The sequence below is a fragment of the Lingula anatina genome, chromosome 2 (assembly GCF_051362555.1).
Source record: "Lingula anatina isolate TDL-2025a chromosome 2, LinAna3.0, whole genome shotgun sequence".
Lineage (NCBI taxonomy): Eukaryota > Metazoa > Brachiopoda > Lingulata > Lingulida > Lingulidae > Lingula > Lingula anatina.
Window position 1 is genome coordinate 34,219,337 of NC_141768.1, and position 18,446 is coordinate 34,237,782.

Genomic DNA, 18,446 nt, shown 5'->3' on the forward strand with positions numbered 1-18,446 from the left:
GTAGATCTCATGGTCATCATGGCTTATCTTGGACTACCTTACTCTACTTTCCTACCTTTTTTCTTTGACAGTTTCCAAACAATGACCTCGTTATTTTGTTCCATCAACAAGTAACTTAAAATTTAAGAAGAGGCTCGGGCGAAGACGATATACAAGGAACGAGATCAGGTGACGTATGGTTCATTAATTTTGTTCTGTCCAGTGCATAATTAGTGACATAATGATGTTATTTTGCAAAAAGTCTGTAACCAATACAGAGCAAGTATATGCATGTCTATTTTTATGTATCTGTTTTTCATGCTGGTGCAAGTACTTAACAAGTACCGGTACATGCAATTGACGAGCATACATGTGGAGTATCAGCTTTTGTTTTCTTTTTCATTTTAGTCTGGGGGAGTTGAGTGATACAATAAATGCTAGCATGTAACACTTTGAAATGAAAATCATCTATACTGAGACTGGGAAGCCAAGAGAAAGTACAGTGCTAAGGTCACAAAATAAATAACGGATATTAAAAAATGTCAGTAGAGGAAAACCACAAAAACCTGAATTTAGCCTTCAAGGGTCTCAGAGAAATGCCAGAAAAGGTGACAAAGCAACATGGACTAGTTGTCGAGATGCTTGATGTGTCTAATAATAAAATATCATATCCTTGACCTTCAAAGTTATGAATGAGAAGGAAAAAATGTGAACCCCTACGTACTTGTACATGTACATGTGTATAACATTGAAATGTACTGGTACATGTACAGTATGTGGAATTTAAGTTACAGTTGTTAATATTTTAGATCAATATAATCCATGAATATTAGTATGTAATGATTCTGTGGATGAAACTGAATATTTGAAATGTTGTATTACGAGTTCACAAAATGGAATAGTGTATTGTTTGTTGAGATAAAACCAGTGCTGTTATCGATGGTTCCCTTATCTAAATCATAATTAAGACTGGCAGTGCACTGAAAAATATATATTGATTATAGAAAATCCACAAACTTTCTAGTTCAAAGGCTACTGTTAGCTTTTCCTTAATTTTAGCAAAGATTTCAGGTTTCTTTCAAATTTTCCAAACCTACATACATTGGTGGTAGACCACAATGGGCTGCAGTCTCATGTAAAGTTCCCCACTTCAGAGGGCATCCAAACACTATGGGCCAATCACAACAAGATAGCTAATCTCAGTGAGTATTGCTGTGGCCCCAAAACAATGGTCATTTTTTACTGTTAGAACTATATATAATGGTGATAGGGGTTGGATTTTTGATTAAGATCCTTAATGATGGCTCATGATGGAATTGCAAATTTTTATTGAAGATATTGTTTTAAGAATGTACTTCCTTGGTGTATGACAATTTATAGCTGTGTGCAACATGTTATTCATTTAGCTTATGCATAGATTTTGGATTAAGACAAAATTTTAAAAGGAAGTGGTTTTTAATAAGATGTGAATTTATCTATTAAAATATTGATCTTTTGTTATTTTTTAGAACCTTTATTTATATTATCATAATGTGGAAGGGTGCACATTTATAAGGTTTCCTAGTTGAGACAGTTGTTTTGGATTTCAACTTAGTTTTTAAAGCAAATAATGTTCATCCATTTATATTTTCCTTTACAGGTGTTTTTATTGAAACAATTACCAAGAGCTTTCCTGAACTTCGTTTTTTAAGTTTGATGAACAACCCAGCTGCTCCAAGTTACTTTAATGGTGGAACACTTCAGCAGTATATGGATTACAGGTAAGTAACATTTATCACAAAAGTTAACAAGACAGAGGCTTGAACTGGTTCATAAGATATGCTCTTTGATGCTTGGCACTTATTTTAAATGTTGAATATAACTTGAATATAATATGGCAAAAAAAAAGATAATAATAATAGTAAAATAAAGGCAATAATTTGTAATTTATGTAAATATTTTTGTGTACTTCATATTCTTTTTCTTTTTCAAAGTGACTGTATCTGGGTTCATTTTAGATACTTTGTCATCAGTCATTTTCCAAAGTTGGAATTTCTGGACGACCAACCAGTAACAAAGGAACAAAGAGAAGAAGCCATCAGGATATATGGTTTGCACAATACAGGGCCTGATAAAAAAGTAAGTTTTATTTTCTTGTTCATTTTATGCTGAAAAGCTTATGTCTCTGAACAAATTTCTTTGATTCATTTACAGGTCTGATAATTTTTTTTAATTAATTTTTTTAGAAGACTAGAAATACCTTATCACTATTAAAAGTGGATCTTTTTTCAGTGTCAAAATTTTTAATGCTAATTTAAAAAATGGACTACAAACATAATATTTCTTTATCCAAAAGACTACAAACAGATTAAGGGCTGGTCCAGAAAACCATCGCCAGCAAAAGATTCTTAAAGTATTTTTGTTAAACTTCCCGTGTGTTTGAAATTGAGAATTAACAAATTAACAGGGATGATATTTAGGATGGCTGAAGCAAATTAGTTTCACCAACAGTTTTCTGGAATGATGATACCATGGATGCATTCATTTTTTTTTCTTTTCAGGCAAACAAGGCCAAGAGAAAATCATCTAAACCAAAACTACAGGAATCCACATGATACCAATTAGATTAATATTGAGATGAGCACCACATTTACTGCATTTTTTTCCTCAGCATTTTATTTAATTGTACTGTGTAAAGATAGCAATTTATTTGTTCAAAATATTTATATATTTAAAAATTCCAGATGAAAATCATTTATAAATGTTTTAAATTGTAACATTGGTGCTCTAAACATTTTCAAATTCATCAGTTTTTTGTAATATTTTATGATACTCTTGAGGTGAATGTTTTACCAATGGCAAAAAGCCATGGGGTATTTGTGATAATGACAAACATAAGAGATGCAGGTATAATCCATAGGGTTCATTTGTGCCTCTGGCTCACTATATTTGATAGTGCAGTCTTGATTTTTATGTAAAAAAGATCTGTTTAAATTAAATGATCATTTATGTGAGTGTGATCTCATATGATTATCATTCATTATTCTTACACTTAACTGTGTATTGATGTAGCTGCCACATTAATTGTGAACTTTTGAAAGTTCTTCAGATTTATTAAATTATTAGGTTTATAAAAAAAAAATCTCACCATTTATAACTCTAATGCTTCAATCTCGTATAACTTAATGTGCTTATGGAAAAGAAAAAATGTATTTATGTAAAATATTTATTTTAGATACATTATTTTCATTTCACAGTTTAGACCTTTACTATTTACAAAGCTGTTTGTACATAAATTAGGTCTAGTTATAACTATTTCACAATGAAATAAAAAGCAAGTATACACTCAATGGCCAAACAAATTGGTCATGTAGGCAGAAAGTAGTTGTTTCGTCCCAAATTCTCAATAAAACTATTGTTTACAAATCGACCATCCAGTTTGTTGCATAGTTATTTCTAGTCAATGATGTGAATGTTTATTGAGACTTCACATTCTGATGACGAGCTTTTGCTTGCTTTACTTTACATTATTAAATATATAGTGTGTGAAGAGGACCCATCATAACATTAGGATTATGTCTGGTGTCAAAGGTCAGTTTAACTTGAAATGTCTGGTGCCATCTAGTTCTATGTAGTTCTAGTTCACATGGGGATTTCATAGACATGTACAGCTTTGTCATCAGACACTGATACTATTCTGGTTCCAGCATTGTTGTACTTTGCACACCACACCTGAAATAAAAAAAAAAGAATTTAAAAAGAAATCAATAAATTAGAGTCAACAAACTTTTCCTAGCTTCACCATCTGGAGCCAAGAAAAAAATTGTAGGAACTAAAACTATTTAAGAAAAAAAAATCTTCCATCTTTCCAAAATGTTATCACCTAAGACTTGCAGAAATTTTACAGTCCAATGTGTTTTCAATATAAGATCAAAGACAATTTTTATCATGTGAATAACAAAAATAATCACACCCACCTGTTCTAGATGGTCGTAATATGTGTGTGTACACTGCCTTTGAGCTGTATCCCAAACTTTAACAGTCTTATCTGATGAACTACAAATGTGCCAACAATCATTATTATGAATGGATTCAATCTGTATTAAAACAAAGGCATTTACTGGATCACTGTAATCAGCTTTGCAATGGACAATAGCTTTAATAGCACTTAATTTTTGCCTAAGCATACAGATGCACTTAAATCTTGGTAAAAAATAATGTAACAAATTGTTTTTCCTACCGATTTGATTTCATACTGACAGAATCACGCTTTAAACTATTCCTTCAATTTTTAATACGCACCATGAGACAAAGTGGCAGTTGTCCGGAGAAAATGCTACATTAAGAACCCAAGATCCATGCCCTGATAATGTGCCTGCTAAGTTTGCATGTTGACTAAAAATGAAATTTAAGGTATATAAAAGATGCTGGTGAAAAAACAAAAATAGACCAAAAAAAATCACTACTCAATTTAAAGTGTTTGTATACCAAAGTGTCTTGGCAGGTGTTAATCTTTATAATCAAAATATTATGATATGATATTATTAAACAATATAAGTCTTTTCATTCCCCTCCCATTATTTATTGTGGAGGGCAGTGCACTTGACATGTTTAATTGATTTATCTCATTGATGACATCAAACTGTTCAATCACCTTAGTATAGTGGTCTATGATATTTTCAAAATTCTATAAAGTCTGAATTCAACTATACAAATTTTATTTTCATAGTCGATATCAAGAGCTGTCAAACTTACACATCATATATTTTTATGTGACTGTCATCTGAAGCAGTCACCAACAGTTGAGAATCTGGTGAGAAGCACAGGGACCTTATAGGCATAGCATGACCTGCAAATGTTAACTTGGATTAAATCTATATCTTTAGAAAAACAAAACATAATGAAGCTTAATTTGGTCCCAGGCTATCTTTTGTTGTTTTAACCAAATTCAAAAACAAGAATATGCTAAACTAATAAAATTGAATGCACTATGTTACCTATTGGTGAGCAATTTTTTATGAACTTCAAAATGCTATTAATAGAAACGGCAATCTATGTAATTGACAAAACAATGTTGTACTTTACCTTCTAATGTGTGAATAAGTTTTCCTGATTTGACATCAAAAATATTTACAATACCATCTATGCTACCGCTGGCAATGAATTTTCCATCTGGACTCTACAAAGGAAGAAAATCAATTTTAAATAAGGTTTATCTTCACATTATGATAAATTAAGTTTTGGTAAAAGTACATCAATTTTATTGATCTCAATAAATCAGTGCTATGGCAATTTTAAAGTGTTTACACACACCACATCATTAAGAAAAGCTATTTTATGTTAAAATAAAAACCAATTCATTCTTTACTCCATACAGCAAACAACCACTTACATATGCTACACTAAATGTGAATTTTCCTCTTGTATCCAGGCTCCCTTCTTTGATCCCACTTTCTACACCAAATATGTTAATTTTCCCTGTGTGACTACCTGAGGCAAGGTATTTGGAGTCGGGAGAGAAACAAATGGTCCAGGCATCCACTAAAATGAAGTTCAATACCATTTGTGAAAATGGATTAAATATTTTATTAAAAATACGAGTTAAGAATGTGATAAACTATGCATTAATTAGAAATATGAAACAAAAATTACATAATGCTGTTTGAAGTTAAACATCAAATGGGTATTTTAGAAATGGACACCTTAAAGAGAAAAACTTGTTGGGGCATTTATGCACATGGGGCATTTGTTCAATCAACCTTTGTCAGATGTTGGGCATATAAAGTTTTCAATCAAACATTTTCCCCACATACCTGGCCCAGCATCTACAGATTTAAGTAATTTTCCAGACTCAATATCCCACAGCTTGAGATGACTGTCCAAGCTACTTGATGCACCAACTGAACACCAGTCAAGGAATGTGTACATAAATAAATCATGCTGATTTTGACAGAAATTGACCAGTATTTCATTATTTAATTCTTACATACAATCAAATACCACAAAGAAGAGATACCACAGTAGGGAAGGCTGTAAATGCACAATTATTATAACCAACTTTTTCCAAGACTAAGGACAACTAATCATGTAAAAAAAAAAGTACTTGTAAAGGATACTTGTACCAGAAGCATTCAAATCTACAGACACCACTCCCAACTGGTGTCCCTCTAATTCATGCCTTAGTTCTAATTTGTCACCAGTCCTGCAATGCAAATATATACATATACCACAGTGCTGTGTCACACTGTTTCTATATACCATACTGTTTATACTGTGCATTTTCTAATGTGAAAAACACAACTTTTAAGATGAAAAGACTGCATATCATTATGGTAATATACTTTAAAAATAGAGACAATTTTACATTTCCATTCATTCAAACAATGTATTCAATCTTTTTTATTTTGTTCATACCTTGCAAAATTCACTTATTGATGACTCTCTTTATCTCCATATCTATTTATTTCCATACCAAAACTTCAAACCACAATGTTTTCATTACATCTAATGCATCCAGACTGTTTTATACAAGACAAATATATGTATGTCACTAATGTCAGTCAAAAATCTGTTTTGTCTGTTTGCTGCTTATATCAGTTTGTCTGTATTAAGATATATATATGTCTTACCATGTCCATACTTTAACTTGGTCATCAACTGAGCCAGTGATGATGTTATCTGAAGAATCCTGGTCACTTCTTGCCCATGCACAGCTCCAAATACTGTCTTCATGAGCTGGAAAATTGGAAATAAATAAATTAATATAATAGCTTCAGTGGAAAAAATAAACAGAAAAGCACTGCTCTGTTTACAAGAAGTCTATTTTCTAAAAATCTATTTTCTATTCGGGGTATCTGGTGATCACGGAAGTAACTGGCTCGCGCTGCCAGTAATTACGCGGGATATTCAGGGTACAGACCGTGATCACAAGATACCGCGAATAGAAAATAGATTTTTAGAAAATAGACTTTCCATGTGAATGGTCCTGAAGATTGTTTTCTTTTCCAGTAATGATCTAGCAATAACTAATATAGTTTGGGATTTAATTATGGAAAAAATCCATTATGTCTACATATCTCCATTATCCAATTACAATTAGTCTCAGTTTAAAATTATTTAGACTGAATGGCAGCACAAAAATGTAAGAAATAAATATATAAAATAGATATGCATAGCTCAAACAGCAAATAACCACCTACCATTCTCCTGCTTGAACATTAACGAATACTGAAAAGATAAATATACCCATTGATACAAATTTATTTAAAAAGCACGAAAAGCATCACATAATTAAACCAATATAAATCACTGTTTTATTTTAAGGCATACATGCAATATGCACATATACTGTTTTAAATCTCTGTGTGAATTCAAAAGGTACAAATTGAAATTGAAATTTAAATCAATTTTGCTGGGTATGCACTCTTGTAATAAATATCTGTCCTAGAATCCTGACGCTCTGTTAAAAAAACAGTTACTTATTATGCATTGAGTACTGAAAAGAAAGGTCCACTGTCCTTCAATCCCCTCAAACGTAATGCAACTGAATACACAACTCTGCAGACAGTGAAGATTACGACTGTTTCAACCGGCAAATACTCAAACAAAATTAAGTAAAAGTCTCACACTGATGATCATTTTACTTCAACTTCAAATATACCTAGCAATTCTTTAAATTATAGACAGAGGCTTCCATCGATAAGAGATCACTTTAGTCCAAAGAGTATAAGATAAGCAGAAACGAAAGCTTGCATGGATACTCACCATGTTGGATGTTCTTTTGATCTCGTTTAAGTCTCGCGTACAACAGATATAAACAGAGGGATTAAATTGGAGGAAATAGTACAATCGTTATGATTTAGGTATCTTAAAATACACATGAATATCGTTTGAATTGATAATTGTCTATATATAATAGGAAGAAAAGCTGTAAATCAAAATAAACCACTTACTTGTGCATGATGGGAACAAGTGTTTAAACATGGAGGACGGTGGATGTCAACAAACCAATATCACCGAATTTTAGTGTTTTTCATAACGCTGTCAGATAAGTGAAGCGTGTTTTCTGTGAGTTTTAAATATCTGAAATTGAATACTTTAAATTTTTGTACTTTTGCTCAGTGGATTTTTTGTTTCATTGCAAGTATGACGACTTTTAATTTGAAAAAGTCAATCTTTGCCTTGGATACAGTGTAGGGCTACTGATCCTGTATTTGTAACTAGTGGCCACAAGTTTCTTAGATTACAACATCAATCAACCGGAAAATACGATGGATGCAGATAATGTGTTAATGCCTATAGTCGAAGTTCCAAGTGAATCCAGTTTTGGCCGTCCAGATAGTGCCAATACACAGAATGATGAGTTATCATCATACAGAAGTGATGAAGAGTACAAGTAAGTAGACTAACTAAATGACTAAAATTTAAATAAAACATTTTTGCATGTTCATTGTTTGGCGTTGAAAGTTCTATTGTCAGTAAAAATGTAACCGCTTTCCCTCACCTCTTCCAAACAATTAACTAGAGTCTGTCCACATAATTGTAGAGCCTGTCCATATTTATTATTACTATCTATTACATATACTGGTATTTATTTTTAAATCTGAGACACATAGTTGCATCATATGTTTGACATTTGCTTGATGCTGATGCTTTAAAGACACAGTTGACAAGCTGACTCAAAAAATCGGAGATTAATGATACATGTTACTAGTATGATACCTATCACACCATACTAGTATTTTAACTGTTTACTACATGTAGGCTCCAAAGGTAGAGTAACTGTGTATATTATTTGTTTTGTTTTCTTTTTAAGAGTAAATATTTTACTTTTCCCCTTATTTTTTGTATTGCAGCACTGAAGAAGAATATGATGACGATCATGCTGGTACACCAACACCAAGGAGTAGTAGTGGGAAGAAAACAAAGAGACGGAGAACTCGAAGTAAGAAAAATGGAATAGACATGACTCCACCAGAAAAACTGTTGAGAAGGTCTGAAAAGAAGGCTAAGAAATACAAGGAAGAGAAAAAGGTGAGATGAAAAAGAGGGATTAAATTTTGTTTCAGATGTACATGTATAAGAATTGTAGGTATGTGATTTTGGATCCACAAAAAATGGTATTGTAATATGTATTGATTTTGTTGTAGCTTATATTTAGTATCATTAAGTATTTGTTGTTAATACACACACACACACACATTAAAAAAATGTACAGATGCAGACAAAAACATGGTTGTACATCAGGTCTTTTACAGATATTTTGTCTTTCTTAGGCTGATAAAGCTATCACAGAATTGATACGGTGCACAGCTTTAGCTAGAATTGTACATGGGGACTCTCACTGGAAATATGCAGAAGCATACACAAACCTTGCTGAAGGATATTTTGAATTAAAAGGTGGGATATATTGGGTATGATATTTATATGAATTACCATTGTTAGAATCTTTTGTTATTAATTTTTAATGGATGTGGCATTTGAAATCAATTTGAATTTAAGTAATACATAAAAATAATAGTATCAATAATTGAAAATCATTCCTTTATGCAAATGTGAAATTAAGTCTTTCTTTCTTTGATTGTTTGAAATATCAATCATATTATTTCCCATAATTTTGGGCTGACTAAATTATGTTTTAAATAAAAGTATTACATTATATTTATTTATTTATTTCAGGTTACACAGCCCAGGCACACTACCATTCAGAAAATGCCAAAAACATCATGCTGAGTGGAGTTCAGATGCCAAGCTCTCAGCGAGATAAAGCAAAGATCATGGAAGTCCTAGTCAAAACATACTACACCATGGGCCGTGCACTTACAAAACTGAAAAAATATCCTTGAAAAAACATTTTTTAAAGGATGATATTAACCTAGCAAATTTTATAAGGATATGGCATTTAACAGAATTGTGTTTTGTTTGATATTATTTATGTGTTAATTTGTATAGACTATTAGAGCCCAATTATTCAATTATTTCCAAACCCCTCTCTTGGCAACATGTGTAGCATGGAAATGTTTTATTTGATAGTAGAACAAGTAGTTTTCCAGACCATGTGACTCTGAAAAATTTTGTACAAAAGGGACCATTGTATTTAGAGGTGCTGTTATACTAGTTATTTTATAACAAGATAATTCCCTTAACATTTCATACATACACAGAAGCAGACCAAGCTCTACAGAGAGCAGAAAAAATAGCCCAAGAAAGAAGTAGGCTTCCAAATGTTAATTCTGATGACTGTGATGAAATGGATATCAAAATTTCTATTGCTCTTGGAAGGTATTATTCAGTAATAAAGTGTTTACATAAGGTTATACCAAGGGTTTAGCCAGCTAGCTACCTTGCCGCCATTTGGACCACCTGTTTGAGCAGGCTGGCTGGACAACTTGTTAAAATTTTCAGTAGTATGTTAAATTAAAAAAAAAGCTTTAAAAGAATGAACCTCATTTTGCTCAAAGAATAATGTTACTAGGTGTTAATATATTGTTTATTTAATTTTAGATAGATTGATTGATTTTATAAACAGAATTAGTCAGATAAGATTTTTAGATTTCACCAGATTGTGTGTGACATATTTATTTCATTACACTTATTTTATATAGACTGAATGGTGCTCAAGAGAAGGCAGCTTCTGCAACCTCCTACTTTGACAAGGCTATTGAACTGATAGAAAAACAGCATGGTAACGATAGCATCAGGTTAATATCAGTGTATCAGGACATAGGGAGGGTAAGTTCCTGAAGGTTTTATTCATGTCAATTGTATAATCATAACATTACTGAGTAAATAGGCATTTTGTTAAGGTTATCATTTAAAAACAATTATAAAATTAGACATTGGTTTGGCTATTAGAAAATTAATTCAGATATTGCATAATTTATTCAGTGATTAATATGCAATCTTAAAATGACACTGATCGATGCAGGAACTGATTTGTATTTTATTTGGATGAATATTTTTTAACCCTTTGCAAAATTGAAAATGATTTACATGACACATGTTTGAAAAACAGAAATTTTAAGTGTAATATATCCTGATCATGAGCACTGTTGATAAAATCATCTTTGTTGCTATGAAACATTCAGCAATGAGCACTTTTTTATAGGTGGAACAAAATAAGGGCAAACATGCCAATCATGACCGTGCCATTGAAATGTATTTGCAAGCACACTCCATTGCTGGGGCCAAGTAAGGATGATCCAGATAGATTCTAATTATGTGTATTTTTAAATATTTAAATATTATAAAACTAAAGAATAAATTTTTTTCTGAGGGATTCTGGTACACTTATAAATATGGGGATAAGGTTAAAACATTTTTTAGTGAGAAGCAGAAATGAATATTTATTAGTAATTGATTCATAGATTTAGAGAATGATTTCACAATTATAGTATTTAATCTCTGTGAACTAAAATTACTCATTGTAAGCAGTTAGTATATAATTATTGATATTGGTATGATATAAGTCAGATTTTAAATTCAACTTTAGGATTTGACCAGTAGAATACTTACTTCTTTTTTTACTTTAATTTACTTGCTGTTCACTCATTATGTAAATGTCATTTACAGTTATAGTGAAGGCACCCCAGAGCTGGCAGAGACTGCCAGGGCACTAGCTATGGCATATTCTAACACAGGAGATCCTGATGCTGAAAGTGAGTATGGAAGCTCTCACACCCAAGCATACACACAAACCCACATGCAAACTTGCTTCACAGAAACGTAGTGTGTCAACTTTACAACCAAGCACGCTGAATAATTGCCCTATCCTACATGGGTCCAAGCCCCAAGAAAAAAAAAAATTCACATTGTAGACACACCTTCCATTATGAAACCCTGATTAGTTACCTATTGCAATAAACCTCTTCATTTTGTAGGTGTACATTGAACATGTCATGTTATGAAATATATTGATATGATTAACCTTAAAATTCAGTCCTTCATATATTTTCATCTAAAACCAAAAGTTTAGCTTTCCAGTTTGACATATGGGAAATTTAAAGTAAGTTAACAATGTTTTAAAGTCTTTTTATGAAGCAAATATTTTAGAAGACATTAAATATAAAAAGAGAAAGACCTCTGATGCAAACAATTATCAGATCATAGCTATTTTTTGTTTTTCTTTTTTAAAGAAAATTTTATTCCTCCTTTTCAGCCTCAGCAGAGAGTTACTTGAATGAAAGCCTAGCAGCCTACCAGTCCATGTACGGACCAGAACATGTTCAGACCCTGGCAGTGCAAGATGATTTGGCAAGACTCATGATAAGAACTGAGAGAGAAGATGTTAGTATCATTACAAATACAGCAAAAAGCCTAGCAATCATAATCAGTAGATTTCTTCGGTCATTGTTCAATAGAATTGTAATAGATATATTTAATTAAACTATTTTAAGACATGTTTTCCAATTTAGTGTATAATTTATCAACACAACAATTAACAAAACATTTAGTGGATTAGAAGTGGCCTAAAAATATTATGTAAAAGTTTGAACATAAAAAGAATACCTTACAGATATGGATGCAGCATTAGTATAATGGTAGAAAAAACTGCTAAACAAAACAAAAGAAAAACTTTAGCAGATAAGTTTAGAATCAAATTGCAAAATGATAATTGAGGAGTTTATAATTAAATAGTGGGAAAGAACTTAAAGCTGGGCATGACTGAAATAACCTTGCTTATTCAGTTTAATAAAAGTATGTGACTTGAACGTTTTTGAAAGACATTTATCATAATCACTGTGTTGATCTTGTAAAAGAAATAAATAAATTACATTGAAAATGCATCTATATAAATTAGCTATGATAGATAAAAAGCACCTGAGAGCTCAGCTTGTGTGCCTTCTTCAGGGGCTAAAATAAGAATCTTTCTTATTCAGATGTTTACAGTTTTTATATCCTAAGCATTTAGGAAGAGTTTACTTGTACATTATTAAAGAACAATTCCAGGAATGCTAGCTCTACTCATATTTGTTTAGATATTTGATACTGTTTTATTTAGGAAGCACTGTCTGTGCTCAGATCGACACTTTCATCCAAGACAGAGGTTTATGGAGAGTTTTCCGATGAGGTGGCAGATACTTACAAGTTAATTGGCTCAGTGCATCTCTCGCGTGGAGATATGGAGAAGGCTTTGAAATCTCTTTCTAAGGTATTTTAATATTATTAAACTTATTTAAATAAGTTTGTGTTTAAAAACTTAGAAAGTCTCAAGTTTAACTTTGCACTTTTTTTAACAAATAAAAAAACTACAATAACTACATCTTTCTTGGTGAATTTTCATTTAAAAAAATTGAAGATTATTGAAACCTTCTTTTTTATCTCCCTCTAGCATTTCACCATATCAGCAAACATTCATTTTAAATCTTAAATGTTATTTATTAATAGATGAAGAAATATTATTCATTTCTTGAATACGTCCATGATAGATTTGATAATGAAATACATGTACACTGTCGTTGTTCGAGACAATTCATATTTATATATATTCATGTTGAATTAAAAGATCGTATATTTTGTATTTTTGTATTTTTAGTGCCACACTATAGAAACAGCAGCCCACGGATCTAATCACAAGAGACCCAAAGAGACCCAGAAGACAATAGATGTTCTGATGTCGTAAGTTTTTCATTACTCTGGATGCAGTTTATGAAAAAGATAAAAAGAACTAGGTTAAATAATTTATTTACACTTGACAAAAAGTGGCAATAATAATCAGTAGATTTGACATGTAAAATAATTGTTACTTTTATAGATAAGTCCTCTGTCAACAGAATTATTTAATAGAAATATTTAATTTAACTATTTTAAGACATGTTTGCCAATTTATTGTATAGTTTATCAACATAGCAGTAGAAAAACATTTGTTATGATGAAAAGTGTTTAGATAAAAATGTTCTTGTCCTGACACAATATTTATAATTCTTGCAAAATTCATTCCTTAAATTTCCGCCTTTTTTTAACAGGAATCCGTCACTGGCATCCAAAATGCCAAAGAGCAAAAGGGAGGAGTTGCAGCAAAGACCCAGGTTTAATAGTATAGTCAACAGGAGCTCTGCAGCCAAGAATCCTCTGGCAAATACTTTCTGACAACACTGAAATATTTATGAATAGAAATTGGAACATATGTCTTACAGAAAAGGATATATAAAAATGACTGGTGTCTAAGGGTGCATCTTCATTTAAACATGAGTGAATGTGTATTTTCTAAAATATACTAATCCTCACTGAGGATTCATCAAGAGAGACATACTCGTTCATATTTTTTTAATGAAGATGTATTAACACCGGGGTATATAAACATTGTAAGATGTCAAATTATCGAAATATATTTATATATTTTGTGAAAGGTCAATAAATGTACTAGTACTAGTCTTTTTCTTAAAATCTGTTTTTCATGATAACCAGCACACATTCAACATTTATTGTATAAGTTTATAAATAAACGTGATACTGATAGTCCGTTTTTTTTTTTCTATCGCTGTGTTAGTTGAGGCTGTCTGATGCATTCGTTACAATCAGTTTACTTCTCCCGTGGTTTTGTATTGGATGTTGTGCTAGCTGAACTTGTTGTATCAGTTTAAACAACTTATATCTTTTTAAAAATGTTGTTGGATAACATTAATGAAGTTTTGAATCGGGTGATGGGAAACTTTTCAAAAATTCCATGGGATTAATAAAATTGAGACTGAAATGTAGAATGTATACCGGTGCCACGCAGGAATGCGTACAGTAGAAAAAAAAATGTTCATTTTTGTGTTAGCACCACAATATATTATTTTTTCATTACTTTTCTTGTTATGTCTGATGTAACATATAAGACCCCATGTCCTAGACCACAAGACAGTCACTGTAAATTAATATTTGCGATACAAATGAACTGAATTTCAAAAGTCATCTGGAAACAGTCCACTTCACTTCATCTTTAAACGGACCAGTGCTCTCAGCTTTGTCAGATTTTTCTTGAGACCGCGACACGATGCAAGATGCCTCAACCGAATTCATGAATTACTATCATCTATTCACAGGAGTCTTTATAGATATCTGGATACCGCATATATTTTTTAAAAAAATCTAAGAGGTTATCTATAATTCTGATAATTCATCCATCTTGTGGATTATTTTCAATCCCCCAACCCAACTTCACTCCCCATGCCGCGTAGTAATGGTCGGCTAGTATTAAGCTGAAGAAGTATATAGAATTATGGGAATATCTTTAGACAATGGTTCATTAAAAGATCTAGGCAAAATAAGTATAATTTTATCAAAGACATGAAACTGATAATAAACCAGTGATTTTTTTCGAAATGCAGCAGTTGACGACAAAAAATTGATTTCGTATCAAGACCACGTGCAACCTAGCTGTCAGGCAAGCACGGTAACTTATGGTGCGCAACCAGATAGTGACATGCATATATGCCTGCGCGCACGTGCAAGTGTGCGTGTTTGAAGTGTGTGTTGGAAAGGCGTGTTAAAAAGTTTTTTTTGTAAACAATTGATTGAACGAGTAGCGGGTTCATTGAGTGATCCCACGCAAACCAAGGGCGGGCACTGGTATTGTCTATTTATCACGCTAATGTGTGCTTACTCCGTCGAAAGATCTTGCTACATTTCTACAGGCGATACTTCTTGTGATTAACGATCTTTGGGAATAGTTAATCTTGCCAATCAGTCGTCGTGCGCATGTCCCAAAGGTTTGGCTATTTTCTACCTGGCCTAATTCTCTGATAATCCCCCATTATTATTATTATTATTATTATTATTATTATTATTATTATTATTATTATTATTATTATTGACCTACGATAAATATCGCTCACCGCCAACTTATTTTAGCTTTTATATACCGTGCCTCTCCCCCTCGTTCTCCTTCTTCCCACCCCCTTCCCCACTCCCCATCTCAAGACAATGTCCAGAGTAATATTAGAAATGATCTTTACTTTGTCTTCATAAGTCTATTAGATAAATCCCACGAAGATTTACAAAGGACCCGGAATCCAACAGAATCAACATGTGGTAGGTTAGTCTAGACGTCATTTGAACGCGTCACGTAAATATATTTAGAATCTCTGACGTACCTGTGAATATGAAGAGGGCACAACTGAAGTATAGGCTGATGTATATAGGCAAAAGCCCTTCAATTGTGTGAAGAATATATCTCTGCTTGATATGAGAAAAGGGAGTGAAAACTGCATTAAAAAATCCTGGTGGAATTAAGATATAGAATCTAAGAAGAGATTTTTTATCAGAATGTCAATACTGGTATTTCAAAATATTGGAACAAAATGAAATATGTATACATGTATATGAGGTTAAAAGCTGGTGGAACTTAATAATGAACTGTTAGGTGATAAATACTGGAAATACATGTTGGCTATTATCTCATTTTAGCTTCACTCTGAGAAAATAATGCTAATTACGCCCATGTATCGACCAACTGAATGTTTGACTCATTCCAGTATTCTGTATTCAGAGCGCTTTATCTTGGTACCCTAAATTGTTGTGTTTATCAAGGGAAATTTTTTTTCACTTTTCGCGTTTTACTTGGTATGGTTGAAAATAGTGGTACCTTCAATGTCACAATCTTACTGATTCTAAGGCGCGGACTATTCTCCAGTCAGTCAACCTTTCAAATGCAAAATACGCTGAAAAAGACATTAACTGATACGATTTTTCCATTCCAACTGCAAATTGACAATTAGTTCTGCCAGATATGAGAGATTCATTAGCTTCTTCTAATCTCATAGTAAGTACAATAATGGCATAGTTTCTACATCATTAAATCTGACCGCTCTATTTTCATTTCTTATAAACTAATTTCATTCATCACGAAAGAGATCCATACATTGCGATATTTGATTTATACGGCGAGTTATATGGTCGTCATAAATAGCAGAAATATTTATGTGAGAAATCAGAAAATGCTCCCCTTTACGTCAAACAAAAAATCAATTCCAGGAATCTTCTTTCTATTAAGGGCTCCTGGGTGGAGCTGTGAATTCTCCGGGAAATTGACTTCATGACCCTTGTGCGTCAAGTTATAATCTATAAGATGTGGCGAGCATTCAAGCGCTCCATGTACAAGCACCTCAAGGTGTTTTTAAATGGAGATACATTTCGCCGCACTAGTTCACAACAAGAAGAACTCGCAATTAATTATCACACTGATGTTTAACCTTAACGTACAGTGATGACAATGTGGGTACTATTCACGAAAGGAATGCATGCATAAGAATTTATCAAAGGGCTCTGTAACAGTAATAAATATTAAAAAGAATTCGCCTACACCCATTGTTAAAATGTTTAGTAATAGGGAGTTAAACAATAGATATCTCCGCTTTCCATATCAATAACAAAACAAAAAACGAGAAGAGAAAATAAAAATGAAACAAAAAATTGATTAATTGTAAAGGGCACATTTTGTTTCTCGTTTCTTTCCCAGAAAATCTCAATCTTCTGGCAGAAGTCACTGGCTTAAAGATCTTTCCCTACTCCCTCCACCCCCACCCCCTTTCTCTCTCATGCAGTGTTCGTTCAACAAAACTTCCTTGCACTTGCCCAACAGTCCTCACTCCCTCTGTTCTATCTGCACTGATCCCTTTTCTCTCCTCCTTCCTCCCTCACTCTATCATATTACATCCTCTTTCTCTCTCTCCATTAAACACGTACAGTGATTCTCCCCAGTAGCCAAGTTCACATATCTTCAACGAGGCAACTGCAGGTGCGGTTTCACTAACGGCGACGCAGTTATTAAAACCAACTCATTTACTGAATAAGTTATGGCCTGGGCACCGCAGTCAGGTGGGACCGAAGCTGTGTACCTGCCTTACTGACGGCTACTTGCTATTTATCTTATTTATTTATGCGGTGCATGGGGACTTAAAACTACTACACCTCTCGAAAGAATGTGCCGACTATAGACCCGATATATAAACAACGCGGTAATTCATTAAATTATAAATGCGCAATTCAGTTATTTTACGGGATTATGAACATCCTTTTTTTAATTTTGTCATATTTCCATTAGACAAATAAGGAAGTAGTATAGTAATGTTAGCGACGTCTTTATCTTCAGATATGGGTATAAAACGGATAGAAAATGTGGGATGTACTGATCGGATTCATAGACTAAGCATTAGATCCACAAAACCTGCACAAAAACAACACTTCGGTCATTTGTTATCGGAAGTCTAGTCCGCTGATGTTACCCCACCGATTGCACCATGGCTAATATTATCAACATTTAATTTATCGCACGTAACCCCTGCTCGTTGATACGCATATCAAATTACTCAGTCAACACCAAAAAACAGGCACGCCCTTGGAGCACCCCGAGTTCCGTGTACAGGTCACACTCGTAATCTATTCCAGCACGCGCTATCAAATATGCTCTGAAACTCGGGGTACGGGCACCAATCGCACCAATATCGATCAACTGGATTAAAGAAACGGACTAAACGCACACTGAATCAAACAAGAAAGTGGTGTAG

At 32.8% G+C, this 18,446-nt stretch overlaps 3 protein-coding genes across 6 annotated transcripts; 2 read left to right on the plus strand and 1 right to left on the minus strand.

Moving 5' to 3' along the window:
* Nucleotides 1-29: 29 nt before the first annotated feature.
* LOC106170817 (leucine-rich melanocyte differentiation-associated protein) lies at nucleotides 30-3,388 on the plus strand. Of its 2 annotated transcripts, none has more exons than XM_013550812.2 (6): nucleotides 30-168; nucleotides 388-646; nucleotides 1,042-1,181; nucleotides 1,619-1,739; nucleotides 1,977-2,097; nucleotides 2,520-3,388. In XM_013550812.2, the coding sequence occupies exons 2-6, from the start codon at nucleotides 519-521 to the stop codon at nucleotides 2,571-2,573; spliced, it is 564 nt and encodes a 187-aa protein (XP_013406266.2). In that variant the 5' UTR covers nucleotides 30-168; nucleotides 388-518; the 3' UTR covers nucleotides 2,574-3,388. The 2 variants fall into 2 exon arrangements, with proteins under 2 accessions (XP_013406266.2, XP_086860845.1); XM_087004719.1 differs by having other exon boundaries at nucleotides 106-173.
* On the minus strand, nucleotides 3,171-7,747 carry LOC106170816 (uncharacterized). 2 transcript variants are annotated; one of them, XM_013550811.3, is made up of 11 exons: nucleotides 7,723-7,747; nucleotides 7,158-7,185; nucleotides 6,588-6,693; nucleotides 6,075-6,160; nucleotides 5,772-5,858; nucleotides 5,351-5,499; nucleotides 5,044-5,137; nucleotides 4,714-4,807; nucleotides 4,261-4,353; nucleotides 3,936-4,014; nucleotides 3,171-3,690 (listed from the first exon to the last, which is right to left on the minus strand). In XM_013550811.3, the coding sequence occupies exons 1-11, from the start codon at nucleotides 7,723-7,725 to the stop codon at nucleotides 3,601-3,603; spliced, it is 909 nt and encodes a 302-aa protein (XP_013406265.1). In that variant the 5' UTR covers nucleotides 7,726-7,747; the 3' UTR covers nucleotides 3,171-3,600. The 2 variants fall into 2 exon arrangements, with proteins under 2 accessions (XP_013406265.1, XP_086860844.1); XM_087004718.1 differs by lacking the exon at nucleotides 7,723-7,747 and adding an exon at nucleotides 7,585-7,611.
* A 9-nt stretch (nucleotides 7,748-7,756) lies between these two features.
* On the plus strand, nucleotides 7,757-14,330 carry LOC106170807 (tetratricopeptide repeat protein 23-like). Of its 2 annotated transcripts, none has more exons than XM_087004717.1 (12): nucleotides 7,757-8,353; nucleotides 8,822-8,991; nucleotides 9,234-9,357; nucleotides 9,637-9,793; nucleotides 10,114-10,239; nucleotides 10,563-10,689; nucleotides 11,066-11,148; nucleotides 11,530-11,615; nucleotides 12,116-12,243; nucleotides 12,959-13,108; nucleotides 13,493-13,575; nucleotides 13,923-14,330. In XM_087004717.1, exons 1-12 carry the CDS (start codon nucleotides 8,314-8,316, stop codon nucleotides 14,044-14,046), a joined length of 1,398 nt encoding a protein of 465 aa, XP_086860843.1. In that variant the 5' UTR covers nucleotides 7,757-8,313; the 3' UTR covers nucleotides 14,047-14,330. The 2 variants fall into 2 exon arrangements, with proteins under 2 accessions (XP_086860843.1, XP_013406257.2); XM_013550803.2 differs by having other exon boundaries at nucleotides 7,769-8,353; nucleotides 8,814-8,991.
* The last annotated feature ends 4,116 nt before the right edge of the window (nucleotides 14,331-18,446 follow it).